This window comes from Ceratina calcarata, unplaced genomic scaffold, assembly GCF_001652005.2.
Source record: "Ceratina calcarata isolate Rehan_Ccalc_2016 unplaced genomic scaffold, ASM165200v1 scaffold61, whole genome shotgun sequence".
In the NCBI taxonomy this organism is placed as follows: Eukaryota; Metazoa; Arthropoda; class Insecta; order Hymenoptera; family Apidae; genus Ceratina; species Ceratina calcarata.
Genome location: NW_017177343.1, coordinates 462,847 through 480,074, shown reverse-complemented (window position 1 = coordinate 480,074; position 17,228 = coordinate 462,847). Strand labels below are relative to the sequence as shown.

General features: G+C 41.8%; 1 protein-coding gene across 3 annotated transcripts; it reads left to right on the top strand.

The window, feature by feature from the left end:
• Positions 1–181: 181 nt before the first annotated feature.
• On the top strand, positions 182–5,952 carry LOC113464942 (uncharacterized). 3 transcript variants are annotated; one of them, XM_026817748.1, is made up of 4 exons: positions 182–804; positions 1,055–1,335; positions 3,686–3,966; positions 5,540–5,952. In XM_026817748.1, the coding sequence occupies exons 2-4, from the start codon at positions 1,311–1,313 to the stop codon at positions 5,657–5,659; spliced, it is 426 nt and encodes a 141-aa protein (XP_026673549.1). In that variant the 5' UTR covers positions 182–804; positions 1,055–1,310; the 3' UTR covers positions 5,660–5,952. The 3 variants fall into 3 exon arrangements, with proteins under 3 accessions (XP_026673549.1, XP_026673548.1, XP_026673550.1); XM_026817747.1 differs by having other exon boundaries at positions 1,026–1,335; XM_026817749.1 differs by having other exon boundaries at positions 1,026–1,335; positions 3,686–3,974.
• The last annotated feature ends 11,276 nt before the right edge of the window (positions 5,953–17,228 follow it).

Sequence of the window (17,228 nt, the reverse complement as noted above, 5' to 3'; positions counted from 1 at the left end):
AAGCCTTTCTTTATCCTCAACTGTTTCGGGTCAAGGATGTCTCGTTTTATTCCCTTAATAATTGCAAAAGCTTTTTATGCCTGTATTGAACTGGAACTGAATAAGGAATAAGGAATGCCTCGGTGAATGCGCTTTCTAATAGGATCGTAGAATTTATATTTGTGCATATTTTGTATGCTTATCAACAAATACAAGAAAAGAAAGCTAAATTATTGGCGTTATAAAAAGTTAACCATGGGTCAACATGTAATGGATTACCACAGTCTATCCGAGCAGTAGCGCGAACGCAGTTGTCAGGTGCTATATGGTAATTCGACTCACTATACCGTTTTTGATTTCCGGTGAAATCCTGCGCATCGAGTAGGCGAGAAACGTGGGAGTCGCAGGTACATGGGAGGATGAGTAGTCAATTTCCTTTCAGCGACACCGGTGACATCGACGGAGACGTCGGACCATTTATAACGGTCGCTAATAGATCTTCGGTAAGCCGGCGTGAGGCCGTTTTACAGGTTTTCCGTCAACATCGGAATACATCAGAGGTATATCGTCTGGCGACTAATGGTCGTCGACGTCTACCCCGACGTCGTTGCCGTTGAAACGTGAGCCCTTTCCGCCAACGGTGTCAACCCTGTCTTGACACCTCGGGCTCAGGAATCGTGGTCGGTTGATAAATCGACGATATCCGAAAAATTTGTCAGCGACGCCTCCTCTCCGTGATCCATTGAATCGTTCAACAGTTTTCCTGAAGAGCACACGTAATCGGCCTGTCTTCGATCTCAAAGCATTCCGATGGGAGACCTTCGGGTGAGCTCTGAACGTTTATCCTATAATTTTCTTCCCATTATAGTCATTTTCAGAGATACTATGAAAAATGTCTTGTACAATGTCAATGTATTATTATATTTAGACATGTACAAGTAATTGTCTCAACTCTTTCGCTCCTCTAATTAGACTATCTATGAACATGAGAAATAAATGTTTCAAAATATTATTTGTTTTATTTTATCTTTAAACATATATTTTAGGGTAGTGTATAAAAAATATTTTCCAAAAGTTGTAAGACGAAATGGATTGGAGTCCAGCGGCCCGGCCGTATCTCGAATCCAGGCGGCTAACAAATCGTCCGGCTTTTGCTTCGAACGCTCCCGTGCGCTTATTCGAAACATGATTAACTACCATTCGCGTCCCGCTGACTGGTAAATGGTTCGTCGGCCGAAGGTTGGTCGCCATTGACAGGAGATTGGAATCATTGACTCCACGTTCATTCAACGATCAGATATGTACATCGAGCGAACGTACACGATAGCGGGATGTCGTTGGTGAACAGTTCAGCAAGTAGGTGTTGGTATGAAATTTAAGACACTCGCTCTTCATGGTTCTTCGTTATTCCCCGCCGCCGCGCCGCAGCGAATGCTGGCAGCTTGATGCATTATGTACCGCGTACAATAATTCGTCATGACTTCTGTTCATTCGTCATTTGATGAAGAAACGGTTGGCATCGAACGCTTGGCAAGACCGCTGCCAGCTTTCTATCGTTGGAAAGTGCGAACTTACAGCACCTTGGGAAATTGATACGAGGCTATGAACGGTAGTCGTTTTATCACCCCTGAAAATGTTCTGTATTGACAATTCTAATAAGGAAAGTAGGGACTAAATTAGCAGTATTTACATATTTCTTTTGTTACTTTACTTAATCAATAATTTGCTAAGTTTTTACTAATTGTAAGATGTAAAGTTTCAATAAATTATACCCATGATTAGAATCGATATCTTACACTTTGGAAACTGACAAGTATTTCTTGTAGAGATTTTCTGAACAGGATGACCGGTTAAGAATTTTAAATTTTAGAAGTGTATCGTGAGACGTCAATAGTCTACTCGAGTAGACGAAGATGAATCTTCAGTTTTTATAACACCGACTGGGTGTGCTTCGATCAACGACTTAAGTGTTCACAAAAGATTCCATTCAACTGTCGGTTCACCTTTGGTGGTCCACAAATCTTAACATTTAAAATTACTGACTAGTCGTAAGTGGTCATCTTTTAACTGTCTGACCGCAACTGGTAAGTACTGTATAATACCATAAGTTTTTCCATCGAACTCAACGATTTTCTTCGGTTAAATTGAACCTTACGTGAAACAGTAGACTGTATAATTCGATTGAGTAATGAAAACATTCTTATATGAATATCTCTACGAGAGAAAAAACTATAACATCTATTTTCCTAACGACTAACACAATAATCGATAACAACGCATCTTGCTTTCTTCCTGCCTCTTCTCAAAGCATATGTAGAAACGAGTAGCCAAGATAAAAGTCACTATTTGCCTCGTCACGATTTTGTTCATTCAGTCTTCAAGACACATACGCCTAGCGTACACCGACGTCTTTTGTTATGCGTAGGTGTTGAATGCAGCTACAGTACTAAACGGCTATCTGCTACTCATTTTTAACGTGATAATAATTAAATTACAGTCAGGCTAATCATGCGCTATATATTTTTGTTTATACAGCATTTGCTTTGAAAGTTATGAATGTATAATATCTGCTAATACAATTCTACAGCTGTGTTTTTAGAACCATGGTAAAGATTCAAGGGTTGATATAATTCATACATCAATTAAAAATTAATTATACCCCTAATATTCTGCATTCTTGCAAAACTTAATCAACAAGATGTACTTTCAACACAATTAGTTCTTTACACGACAACTATATACAACATACAATTATTAGCAATTTTTACATTTCAATACATCAGGCGTTCTCCTAATTACCTCCTGTAGGAGTATCTTTAAAATAACCTATTGTGATTCGCATTCATTATGTTCCCTTTGCAAATATCTCATTCTATAGTCTCGATACGATCTCCTCTGAATAGGCGACTGACTTACTCTTCTTCTGGTAACAACAACGTCTTAAGCTGCTTGGCTGCATTGTTGCTACTAATGGGACTGCAGCCACGTCGCGGCTACCGCTTACAGCCTAATTATGATTTATAGTCCTCTGTACCTACAGCATCGAGCATCGAATGCTGCCTGACCAAGGGGAATCCTATAATCGTTGCCCCTTCGCGAATACCCTGTACACAACTTTTACAGCCTTCCAAGGCCATCCATTGACTTTGTTAACGATTAGAAGCGTCACGCGTTTTATCTAAACAATTCTTCACATATCAGAATTGACAGTGATCAATCGCTAAAGCATTTGACCAATTTAATAATCAAAACTTCCATCTTTAACACTAGAAAGACTGAAACTTAGTATATACCTACATATATTGCCCAAAAGCAGTCAAAATGACTGNGGGCAATCTAGTGTTAAGCATCAGGATATGTTTAGGATATACTTTTGTTCATTTTATAAGTGATAGACATCTTAGCGTATTAGGAAAATACGTATAATAAACACTTGCAGAACATAAGAAATCTAAATCTATTTGTTTAATGAAGTGATTTCAGTAACAATAAATGGCTCCATAAATTGTTAGCGCTCGAAAAGTTAATTCACTTCTACGAACTATAGCATCGGAACAGTTTCTTTTTATTATTCCAAACATTGATAAAGGTTATAAATATTGACCAACCCGCCCCTTCGTCTTTATGCTGGCATTCCTTCCGAGGAAGCGAATTTGAAGATTTCATCGCCCACGTACGAGTCGTGACTTTTTTTTGTCTCGTGTAGGCATCATTAGTGCAAGGGTTTCGTATACGAAATCGAATGGGACGCGTACGACGGAGCACAGTCAACCGAACGGCATGGTATGGCGCAGCGTCGAAACCGTCGATTCGTTCGGAATGAACTGGTCCAGCAAGGTGAGGGACTTCCGGCCCCGGTCCGCTATTATTTTTGGGTGCCGCCTGGGTGTGACGAAGCTGAGTGAGTCAAGCGACGCTAGTGATTTAGGCCCCCTTCGACTGTGGAATCATCGTGAACGCGATACACAGGGACACACACGACCGCAGGTGAATTGGTGAGTGTTAATTGTCCTGGCCCCGCTATATCGAAGATTCATGAATTTAATTGCATCGACCTCTGCATTATTAATATTTATGTAATGCTTGCAACTTAGTATATTTTATGGCTCTGACAATGAACTGCAGTATGTGCATTTTGATCACTTAAGCTTAATTAATTGAATGGCTTGATATTGCATAGGGAATGAGTATACGAAGTAATATTTTTAGATAAGACTTAAATTAGTATTTGAATGAAGATATGCATAAATTCCTGTCATTATCTTTCTTCAATTCTGCCTTATCGAGACGTCGTTTATCGCGTCTTAATCGTGAAAAATAATTAATTAGAAGCTTTACGATGGTCGTGAAACAAGAGACGGGGCTGTACATTTCGAATTACGATTTCGTACGTTCTGTTATTAATTTTCTTACGAATTATACGGCGCGGGTCGATCTTTATCGTCACGAAATTCGCACTTCTTTCGATTCGGCCAATTTTGGCTGCAGCCGGTTCATGGGCGCATAACTGTGCATAAACGAAATTTATGCCAGGCGATTTGATTACCATGATATAAACTTGATGCGGATCTGGGCGACAAGACGGGGACATACATCACGTGCCCCGTTCGAGTCTGATCTTTGTACCCTGGTACCATTCCCGGTAACCAACAACCAACAACGCCCCGCGTTCCGTTCTTTCTTTTGTTTCCTGCTCACGATATTCTTTCCAGCCTTCTTTCGTTCCGTTCGCATTCACTCCTTTACTTTTCTTTCGCTTTAAACGATTGTTAGTCGCTGCTTGAATACGTACAAAATTGAATACACTAAAAATCCTTAGTAAACTATAATTTATTATAACGTTCGACATATGAAACATATTGTTCTACTTATAATTTATTCGTAATGTGAGGAATTATATTACATAAGTGCTCGAATAATTAAAATTTGTTGATGGTAGTCCTACCGTAATGAAATCAGACTCTTGAAGATCTCGGAAGAGCTCGTTTTAAAACACTTTTTCATTTTAATTCGCCGTTCCTTCATCTCTTTTCCTTTTACAGTGACCCATGTCTTCATCGTTACCTCACGGTTGTACATTGTAAACAGGATAACGAGAACAAATTTATGATACCAGATCTCAAACGAAATGCGAATGACTAAACAACTAATTTTCTCTACATTGTAATAAACTGAAATATGGCTCAAGTAACATTTTTGAAAGGAAAATTGAATATCACATAAAGAAGCAAAGAAATTTCAAAAAGAACACGAATTTATACTTCTTAATTCGAATGTACATCCTCGACGATTCATCTAATCAATTCATCAAAAGTAGAACCTGATCCTACTTCGTTCAGTAGTAACTTTGGATAAAATGCAAATGAAAAACATTTATACCTTCCACTGTGAATGGATTATTTGGTATGCAAATTCACAAAGTGACAAATGTACTTTACTTTTACTTTCACCTGTTTAGCTTAAGGGTAAAATTAAGCTAGTCGTACTTAAAGTTGAATATTTCATATTTATGTGATTATACATGAAGTGTATGAAAGAATAATTTTTGTGAATGATACAGTGCGGCGGATGGGACGATGTCAGAAAGCTCCGGCCAGCGAAGCTAATTCCATCAACACTCGGTGGATCGTTTCGCTTTCTGATATCTCAAAGACGGCGCGGCGCGACGGAACCCAACTAAGTGATAAAACCAAGCAGGACAATTTGTTACAAGGAGGCAGCCTTTACACCCGTGCACAGCAACCGGCAGCAGAGCTAAATGGAGGTTAGCGCTACGCTGGCCCATCGTCGGAATTTTATTATTCAGGTTTCTACACACTGTGCCGGTGAAATCTTTATTTGGAATCATTCCAAGAACAATAACGTATATGCCTGCGGCCCCCGTCCACCACTCTCCGTGTCTTTCCTTTCCTTCCGCCGAGCACTTCTCCCTCCCTCCTCGCCAACCCCTTCTTCGTGCCGGACCGATCTGCTACCTCCCCGCCCTCCCGCCCTTTTTTCACGTGGTTCTCTCAAAAACCGACGTAACCAGCGCCAAATAAAACTAAAGGTAACCCAGTTATTTTCTGTTTGCGCTGCCCGATGATTCCCCCAGATATGATGGCTGCTCTCGGGGCCCCCTCGTTGGTAATGCCGGCACGCGTGTATCATCGTGCATATAAATCAGTCGACGAGGATCAGATAGGATTTCAGAAATATAAAATACACGGCGATATTAAAAAACAAAAGGAGGCAAGGCCGTGGCAGGGAACGAGCGGCGACGCGGCGCGGCACGAAGACCGGGCGCGAAGGGGGATGGAGCGAGGTAACGCTGAAGGAGCTTGTCGGCGGGACAAGAGAAGCTGCGGTGATTGGTGGCCACGATTCAGCCCGCGATACAACTTGTTTACGCGAATTTCGGGTTAATTTATACGCGTTCTGCGATTCCACGGGATTCGGAGCCACGAACACGACGCTCGCCGCGCCGGGAACTCCGAAAACTAGTTCAATCGGGATTCGAACGAAGAGTCCTCGTCGCGGAAGAATTTCTCAGATATGAAGAGCGACGTGTACAATATATTGCACGCAGAAAGACACTGACAATGTTCGTAATTAACTTTTTGACGCTGTCGGATATATTCTTATATGTATCCAGAGATTAGATCAATTGATTTCTGCATTAGATATGCAGGTCACATTTAATCGTTGCCAGAAAGTTCCTTCCAATTCCGTATCAGATCGAGTGATACGGGATTCCCGTTCCAATATCCGTTCTCTCGTTCTATACCCTTCCATCGCTTATTAAATTTCCGCCGACACGAAACAGGCCCATCTTGAGGGAAAGTGACCAAGCACTTGGTGTACGCTAACGAAGAGTATATACCCTTCCGCGCTGTATACAAACTGCTAGTCTTGAAAAGTATAAAAGAGCTGTTCATTACGACCAGTTGCTCTAGTTACCTGGCGAGCTAGAGTTGCGAACGCTGGACCAAGGTATAAAAGGGAACGTAAAAACAATGTATAATATCGCCGGACTACTAGGCGAGGAAAGCTAGGAGCGGCCAAGAAAGAAAGTAGGGGAGGGGGTGGGGGTCAGAATGGAGGTGAATGAGGAGGAAGTGGAGGTGGGTAGGTGGGAGCACTCAATTCATCAAGGAGTCGACGGCACGTAATTTAAGACTGCTTTTAACTCTTGGGTGTCGCAATTTATGTGAGCTTCTTACAAAAGAATGGCGCTCTTCTCGCTCCCATACACACCACCACTAACCCGGCAGCATCGCCATCCTGATCTCCTCCTCCCCCCTCGCCGTTACGGTAGCTTGTATCACCCCCTCGGGTCAGCATCTCTTACGCTTCCAGTACTGTGAAGTTGGTAGGTTCAATGATGTCTCGCGCCCGAGCCGAACGCTTCCGACCGAATAGATGACATTTACTTTTTCTGACCAATTTGTCACAGATTAAGTTGGGTTATAAATTCGCGCCGCGTTTGCTATAGTCAGCCTATCTCACAATTAATGTCCTGCACGTCGGAGACCTACAGCTGCGAAATCGCTGCCGGTATTGAATCCACGCTCGACTCTGATTATTATTTTTCAAGTTTTACGCGTTTCAAGATATTCTTTATCCTTAACTGTAACCGGTCTCAAGTGATAGAGGAATCTGTTAATTTTTAATAACAATACAATCTCTGTAATAAATCTGTAAATTCCACTTTTTGCTTCACATTATTTATCATCAAGCTGAATAAAAAAATTAAACCTGATTACTGAAATGGCAGCATTTCGTGGGCATAACATGACGACATAGATACGATTTGCAAAGAACTCGCGCAACTATTAGAGGATGGACATCAACGAAAATTAATCGACCGTAATCCTCGCGAGTCGTATACATAATTAACGAGCAAATGCTGCACTTGTAGTTGCAGGTCGAAACCCCAGTAACGCCTCGAACACGCATCGTGCGTGGACGGATCAAGAGAAGATTCCGTCCGCCCTTTCCGCGTTCGCTCGCTCGCTCGCGGTAGCTGCTGGAGACGCCCCTGCGTATCTGGACGTTATCAAATTATCGTTTGTTTACACCTAAGCCTTGAATTAATGATTACGGGCACCCTTCTTCCTTCCTCGCCGCACGGTGATGCAGCAGATCTTAAGGCCTGCCGTCCAAATACCGTATATAAGGTGTCTTCCCGCGACGTTCCGGTTGGTTGCCCATCATGACTTTATCACCACGTGAAAAGTAAAGGGATGATCTACGAAAAGAAAATTCTAAATCGATCGCCATACATATATTTACAATTTCGCAGTAATTCTGGGACGGAATCTATTTCGGGTCGATTTTCAGAAATGTTAATCGTTAGAAATTGTGGTTAAGACCGAAGTAAAAGCCATCAATGAACGGAGGTCTCCGCTGACGAGGTCGTCACCCGTTACATTCTTCAAACTACACACGGACTCGGTGGCCAGAATATATCCCCTTAATTATCCTGTGTGTGCATTCTGAGTGTGAACTCTCCATTAATCATAGGAGAAGAGAAGGGTAGGTTGCCGTCGCGCTATAGCCGGAGCGATTTTAATTCAGACTGGCCGCTCCATATGTATTCTACGGGACCCACCAGATCATTAGTAACGTTAGGTGGACACCTCCGAGTCGTTCTTCATTCTGATGATGCCACTGCCTCAGAATCCACCGATCCGCGTCGTCATTGGCGACCGACACTACCATATCTGCGTTGGCTCTGGAGGAAACCGGGAGCACGTCTGCGTTTCCCCGGGACGAAAGTTTCAATGCACGTTGAAAGGAATCAGGAATCGTATTCAATAGATCTCCGCTACTGTTCACCGGCTGATCCATTGTGCCATCTAAGCCGATTCGAAGATATTTTTTATTTTTTTTTTTTATCAAAGCGACTTTAGAACGAGTCATATAAGAGAAGGGTCTTCGACTCTTCAGTTATCGTTCCATTCTGGAAAATCATGGGATTTTAGTAAAGGTCGACAAAATACTGTAATTAATGTTGAATGAAAGTATTGTTTTTCTTCTTTAGGCGATTATGTGCACGGTATAATTATACGTCTGCAGAAAAAGTGCGCGAAAGCGAGGCTGCTAGGATTTTCCGTGTAAGATATAGGTTGCATTGATATGCTTGCGCGTAACGACCATTTCATGGGAAATAACGTATAAAATGAATTGGCTATAAAGCCGGTAGCCACGCACCTAGCGAAGTTATTCGTATCCGGTTTTGCGTTTAACTCGTATACCCTATAACTGACACTCTAGCCGCTTTGGATCGACCATAACGCACGCACACACGTTCTTATAATATTTACATCAAAATAATCCATTTATAATCTGAATTCAATATCTCTTGTATTAAAGTGGATAAAATTTTCAGGCGATAAATAGCGAGCAAAATAAGTATGACGCATTTTAAATAATGATACTTGAAGGGCCTTCTTTAAAATAGAAATCTAAAATATACAATGTAATACCGATGATAAAATATAATGCGTCCATACTTTGATGGTCCTCTCGTAACCCGTGACCATTGAAGATAAGGGTGTGAGAGAATAATCCATCTTAAACCGAAGGTTTATAGGGAATTTAAACACCGCTGGTTATGATGATAGTACCTACAGAATACTCTCGTATCATCAAACAACATCCATTAGAAAATTTGCTGAAGTATCGATGAAATGCTTTTTGAACAATTGGAATTCCTTATAATTTCATAATTTAAATGAGTAATGAGAAACATCAGTTCCTTCTTATCTTAATAATTATCATAAGAATAACTGAGTTATAAAAAAGAATTGAATGGAAATGGCACAATATTTATAACAATATTCGGTTGTGATTTATCAATACTTTGGTAGTACACTAGAATTTCTCCAGTTGTCTGATCCTTATTGCACTAATTATATTAGGTATATGAATTGAAACAGTATTTTCCCTGTAGCGTTTAGACACTCTAGGCAGCCAGCTCGGCAATTATATAGCCATTAAGAAAACCATAAAATAACAAGTTGATGGTATATTATAATTAGTCTGATCGCGTTGTTGTCGTTATTACATCTCGGTAATTAATTGGTATCTATTTATGCAACACATTAGACAGATTCTTCAGGTTTAATGCCAAGTGATGTATGTGACCAATTATCTGCTCACAAACACATGCGCGCAAAAGTGGTATTTATGGTAACAGTATGTACTTTACAGTTCCTATAATTCAGCCGCTTTATTGAGGTGTATGCTCACATGCTACTTAATCAAGAACTATTTTGAGCTTGTTGCAAAAGGTTTAGCAACTAGTGAATTACTAAATGACCTCGCAATACTTATTTCTTTAATTTAGGAACGTCACGCGCGTTCAAGTTAAATACTATTTCGTAACAGTTTGTAGAACGTCGTGCATTTAATCGACGTATTTTCCGTGGAACGCGGTTTGTACAAAAAAAAAGAGAAAACTCCCACCATGGATGATTTAAAAATAAAGATAAAATTTCCGCGGAACGTTTGCGAGGTGGTTGCAAAGGCGACCACACGCCGACGACCGAAGGCCTCGGGCTGTCGTCGATACATCCTCGTCGATACGGACACGTGTTGCCCGACACCTTTCGCCGAGACGTGCCCATGGCTGGCTCTTTCGGCCCTCCGGCCGACTCGTAAACATACAATGCGGCCAGCTACACGCGATATTATACACGCTGCGGTCACGCCACGTTACGACCCGTGACGGCATTCACCGCGTGCGCCGAACTCGCAAACGTCCATTCGTGACTTTTTAAAAACGTCGCGATTACGTCACATACCTGCACGGGGTCCGAGAACGGGATCTTATTAGTTCGGTCGATCGCCCCTTTGTTTCTTCGAGGCATGCCGAGGAACAAAAATCGCCGTGCCCGAGCGCGTGGGCGGTAAGATCAAAACGGAATGTGTCTTCCGGGGAGACGTTTTCTTGGAACACTCACTAAAACGGTTATTATTTTCTAGGAAACATTTTAATTTTCGCATATTTTTTACTACCGTATTACTCTGTTAGTATGTAATTAAATCACATTAGCACCAGGAGGAGTGCATGTATTTTAATGATACTATAAATGTAATTATAATCACACTTCATGATTATAATACACAACTTTAAATATCGCTGAACACTTATCTCATTATAAGTACATAAATCTTTATACTATTACAGATTCCAGAAGTACAGAATAATTCGTAAATAATACCGAAACGAAAGAAGAAAGAAGCATTAACCCTTAACCTTGTTTGTTCCATTGAAATCGTTCCAGAGGAAAATGAACCGCTGCCACAATTGCCCTGGTAACAATTTGCCGCTGATTCCCGATTGCTCGGAACTTTCGAAAGACCACTAACGTGTACACCTACACCTTACGTACGGTATGTAAGAAGCCATGAGATGGCTCGAAAAGCTCGGAGGAGACCGCAAGGACGATCGAAGGTTGCGTTTGCGGCCGGAATCTATATAATCGATTCTGATTGCATTGAAGCCCGGTAGTGGTGGCGTTGATTGGTGCATTCATAAATATCCATTAGCGGACAATGTCGGTAATGATCGGACCTGCGGGCTACGCCCTACCGGTTGAAGGGTTTCAGTAGCATCTCTCTGGTAGCTCTCCTATACAGGAACAGGACTGAGATCCTAGCACGCCATCCGTCTACATCTCCTCGTCCTAGCGTCCTTTTTTCTTCATCCGCATCTCTAGCCTTTCCTTCTTCCTTTATTTCTTTCTTTCGGCTTGTTTGCCTCATTGGAATACCTATCGGATGAACGCGTTTGATTTTGGCCGTAAACGTGCATCGACTGACCTTCGATCGGTCCTATGGTTGAAAAAGCTAAGAGAGAGCGAGCGTCAGATCCAAGGCTACACTCGAGAAGCCATTGATGAGGGAATCGATCCCAAATTCGTGACGTTTGGATTTTGTACCTGTTCCAATAGTAGGTATAAAAAAGCAGTCCTGTAGACTACGGGTCAAACGTTTTTTCTGTCTCAAATTGAACGACATTCCATGTATCCATAGTCGACGTTTCCTTTTGATCATATTATGAAATATTCTGAGAAGATAAATTAGGGCAAGAAAATAAATCAAAATTATTGAAAATTGTTTGGAATTTTGTACAAGACTCTGGGTCAGTTGACCATTCTGTTTTCGAGATATCGTCAGGTAAAATTCGTCATAGTTTATTTTTGCAGTAACAGCGTTGGCATGAGAAAAATATCTTTCGTTGGTTATATTGCAATTGATCGAGTAATAATAAATACTTGAAGAATGTGACAGAACGAGTGTAAACTAAATTTTATGAGATTCTTCAGCATCTATTTAGTTACGGTGTAGTATTATTTTAATTGTTATCGTTTCATAATTTTAACGCCGACTATGAGAAATTCGATAACTGTGGTAACGTTTAGCTTTAACGAGCGGTACTTAACATACGAATGTATAATTTTTTCAGAACTACTGTTTTTTCATTTAATAGAATAATAAAAGAACTAAACGTCATCTTCTTTGGTTTTTTAATACAAAAGAAGCCTTGTACTTGTAGCTATTTATTTTTAAGCCTAATCTTGACTAATATATGGCAACAACTATGTTAATTCTGTGAAGATGTAGTATAATCAAGGGTGTCTTACATTTGCTATCTTCAAAATTTATTAGTTTCAAACAAAAAGATAAAACTAACTATTCTACGAGGCTAATCCGTGTATCGCGAGGGAGGATCGGCGATCAGTTAGAGCGAAACGCGTGATTCGATCGGATTTTCAGGTCGACTAGATGAGAACCAGTTCCAGAAGGGAGTCCTCTCCCTTACTCGCTCCACGCATCGACAGATTTTTCCCCCTTTTTGAACAAATGCACACCCTCGCGTCGCGTCGGGATGTATGCGAGGAGCGCGTGTGCAACAACGCGCGGCCAAAAAGTCGTCCGACAATGGCAAGTTACCTGTTGAACATACGGACAGGTGACACCCCACGTCCTTTATTCCCTGCATCCGTTGCGTCGTATTTTATCGCTCGGAAAGTTTGATTTCTCGTCGAGCGTAGCCTACAATAAAATACTCGGTCGGCTCCCACGCCGATCAGCAGTCAACTGAGGCCGGATTATTTTCATAAATTTCCTCCCTTCCTTCTCTATCTGCCAACGGATTCGTCGTTCGCAAGCATGGGCCCACGAATAATCCGAGGGTATACCTACGTAAACCGTAGTAACGGTGCATCTATAACCGTTCTGTCTTGGAAACAGTCAAATGAATATGTGTGACGAGTTTCGAGAGCAAAGAATACAATGCGTTCGAAACGCATCGGATCGTTAATTTTTTCTGTATAGTACAGAAAATTCCGTTAAATGGTAAAAAATTAAATATAATTTAGATGTATGGTGACAGATGTTGTTTTCACATCACAACATTGTATATAAAAATGTAATCAAAATGTAAAAAAATATTAATGTAGGATTAAATTCTCCAACTGATCTTTATGCGATTAAAGAAAATCAGTCAGTATCTAATAAAACATTAATCGAGTATTAAGGAAATCAGGCACGGATTTATTGCTATTTTCGTGTCCTGTTCCCATACTTAGGGCAAACTGAAACAATAAACAACGGCTCGAGAATCATTGTCATAAACTGTACATGCTAATTATCTCGTTTTTCAATATAGCCGACCAAATAAGAACGAAATCGATCTGACAGAATGACATTTTAAAAGATACGAGAAAAACTGATCCGAATACCAGAACGTGGGTGGCGTTCGATTGGACAGACTTTCAAGGAATTAGCATTGACTCGTGCAGCGGTACAGTTCGTATAAATTAGAATCAATCAAGCTTGCTTTTCCAAACTTTCTACAGATTAGCATCACGTCGGGCAGTTATAATTTGTAGCCAGCCCCTGCTGAGAGGTAGCAGAGCCAGGGATGTTTCTGGCCTTCTCGCTTTTCGAAACGTCACGCGGCCTATGCACCCTCGTCAATATCGATACACCCACCGCGGAGCTGATGGCCCCGCGCGTCACGTTCTAACAGAAAACCGAACGGGAAGAGGGAACTTCTCACGGGCGCAGAGCGGGGCATCGCTTCGCCGCGGACGAAATTAAAATCCTGTCAGAATAATAATACCGTGTTAATCTCTCGTTCAGAATTGGACGTTCTCGATTACACGCGTGCTCGGCTTTGGCTCATCTCCGATCCCGTTCGCCCCGTTCCGATTCGGACCGGGGCGACTGGCATGTTCGATTTTTTAACCGCTACGACTCTGGAATAAATTATCAGGCTACCTATCAGGCAAACTATCAGAAACAACTGCTCTCTTTCCGCCTACTTCCTTCACGCCTTAAGTCCGTCCACGTTACGTGTTACGTATCGATGATTTTCGAACTAAGCTCTTTACGTCTTGCTGCGAACGCTTCGCATTCAATCGACCAAGTGAAAGATATGTGTATTTCTGTGACGATCATACTTTCACACGAAGCCTTAGTCAAAGCTTCACTTCTGCACCATGTGTAATGAAATTATTTGTGATATGATGTATCATCTTATTTTTTGAGTATTAAAAATCGAGAGAATTATAATATTCTATAGAATAAAGATATAACATTTCTTTCGATTTTATTAAGAGGTCAGAAAGTTCTTTATTTTCTGAATCGTGATATTGAAAAATTAGTATCGCAGAAGACCGAAGAACAATAGCTGGAAGTTCAGATATTCTCGTAGCCACAAATATATAACGCGGCGTCAGTTCGCCGCATTGCAGCAGCCGCTGTCGATATTCTCTGGCGGCAAATACTTCTCTGGCCAACTTTTAAACAAGATTTAACTAATTTTCAGATAGTTTAATATCTTACGTATCCCCTCTCGACCTGGCCAGGCGAACGAGTTAAGTCGGAACGGCTGGCTCGTCTGCGCTGGAGATGATCGCGCCGTCGAGGGAGGTGGAGGAGGTGGAGGACGCGGCGGAGGTGGAGGCGGCGGAAAGACGGGGACGAAGGTGGATGAGCCTGGAAGCGAAGTGGGCTGACTGACGTGTAAAGACACCTCCACGTCCCGAAGAATTTAACTAATTATAATATGGGATAAACGGTTTATTCCCGCCTGGCAACCTACTCGCAGCGATACTGATACCGCCGCTATACTCCCCACCAGCCCCGTCCAGACCCTGCCACGCTCTCTCGCTCTCTTCTCGAATCCCCGCCACGACTTGGCACACGTCACAGAAGTTAGCGACTCGGGGCACCAGGCCATGATTAGGCCAGATTATGGAGGTTGAACTTTGATCGTCTTGTGAAGGGCGGTGAACGGGGTGGGTTTTCAAGCGTTGACGCGATCCCCGGCTTCTTTGCCTGCAAATTTCTCGTTACGATTTTCCCTGAACACGTGTTCGTTCCTCGATAAAATATTTCACAGTACTTTATCACAAAATATATTTTCTCTTATAAAATCGGTCAACTAAAAAAGTACACACGCATAAGGAACAGATATTTTTCGAGTTACAATTAACGTGTGACAACGTATAGAGCTGTAAGTTTATTTTTATTTCTCGTGAAGTAATAAATTTATGACATGTAAAAGATGATGTCGATCGTGCTAGTACAGATTGTTTTATTATGCACGACTGTAAAATAACTGTTTGAAACAATGCCATCGAGTATTACGAATCGTATAAGCACAGGATTCATTCGCACGTCTAATAAATTGATACGTCTAAAGTGAATGATAATGAAGGGGTGAAAGCTCATGCCGTTGTGAGAAACGAAACAAAGAATCGAGAACGTATTACAAGTTCCTTTTCAGTAGGTCCATCGGAGGCCATCACTTATCGCGGTTACTCCAATGGGCTTTAATTAAATAGCTGAATAATTCTCGAGCGAAAGTATAATTGCTACTATTGGAAGGCGAGACGAGCAATAACATGGCAAGCGCTATGAGGGCGAGGTATGACGCAACAAAATCAGGATCATCGTCATTACTCTTTACGACGAAGCAAAAAATTGCACACATTGAAACGGCAGTTCCCAGGGGAACGTTTGAACGTTCAAGACCCAGTAACAGTTGAGCCGCATTGAAGCACCGGCCGTAAAATCGCGGCCAGCCGCGCAACGGGAAGAAGGGATTCCGGCGAGGATCATTGAAATCCGTGGATCGAGACCGGACAAAAGGCGCGGTTCCTGCAACGTCGAAGGCATTCGCGCGGGCTATTTAAAAATCGTAAAAGCCGATATCGCTGGAGGACGCAAAGGGACCGAAACGGGAAGGAGAAGGGTTGGAGGAGAAGCCAGATGGAAGGACCGCGAAGGATACCACACCACACTCGACTCGGAGAGGGGTGCATTTAAAGTAATGGCGTTTCACTGGAGATGCTATAAATTTATCTGCCATAACTTGTTATATGCGGCTCTCCTCGCGTATTTATACATGCCTGCGCGCGGCCACACACAGATTCCGTTCGCTCGTTCGCCCGCTCGCGCGCGAGCTCCTCTGTTTCGCTCGACCGAGTTATGGCTGTTGAGGGGTGGAACAGGGCGTGAAAGCGAAACGAACCGGCTAGAAAGAGGAAGAAGACTTACTGTTCTCCGGTTGGACCATTAACATTGTCCCGACGATCAATCCAAGACGCTATGGTCTACCGTTTCGATAAGGGAAGAACTCGGATTGCTATCCACTTTCAGATCCACTTCCCACTTTGAACGAGGATTTTGGTTTTTAAACTCGATTCCCATTGACCTTCTTTGTTAGGACGCGAACTCCGAGGAGCGTCGAATTCGTGAAAGGTGTTACCTTTAATAGGCCTTACCAATGTGACCGCCAATTTAGGTCATTTTTGGGAATTTTTTTTAACTTTATGGATGTATTTTCCTATAAATAAACTGCGTAAAATAATTCTTTCGTACAACAATAGCTAAAGGCAACCAAGTTATGCGCTATCTCCCGAGATGCCCAAGAAAAAAGTACCTCAACTGCTGACATTATACAGTTCGCTGCGTGAAATGGAAAAAGACAAAGACGCTCTCAAACTAGAAGGTATTCTCTGTTGTATCATCTAAGATATCCGAGAAATGTTACAATCTGACAAAATGGCGGAGTTTTTAAGAAATTTGTCGATGTTTCCTTAAAAAAATGGTCGTTTTTTTGTTGCTAAAATTACAGTTTTCATGCAATCAAGAATATCCTAGATTATTCTACAATAAAGCATGTCTAGAACACTCTGTTAAAATTTCAAGTCAATCGAATAATTGGTGTTTAAGTTATAGTG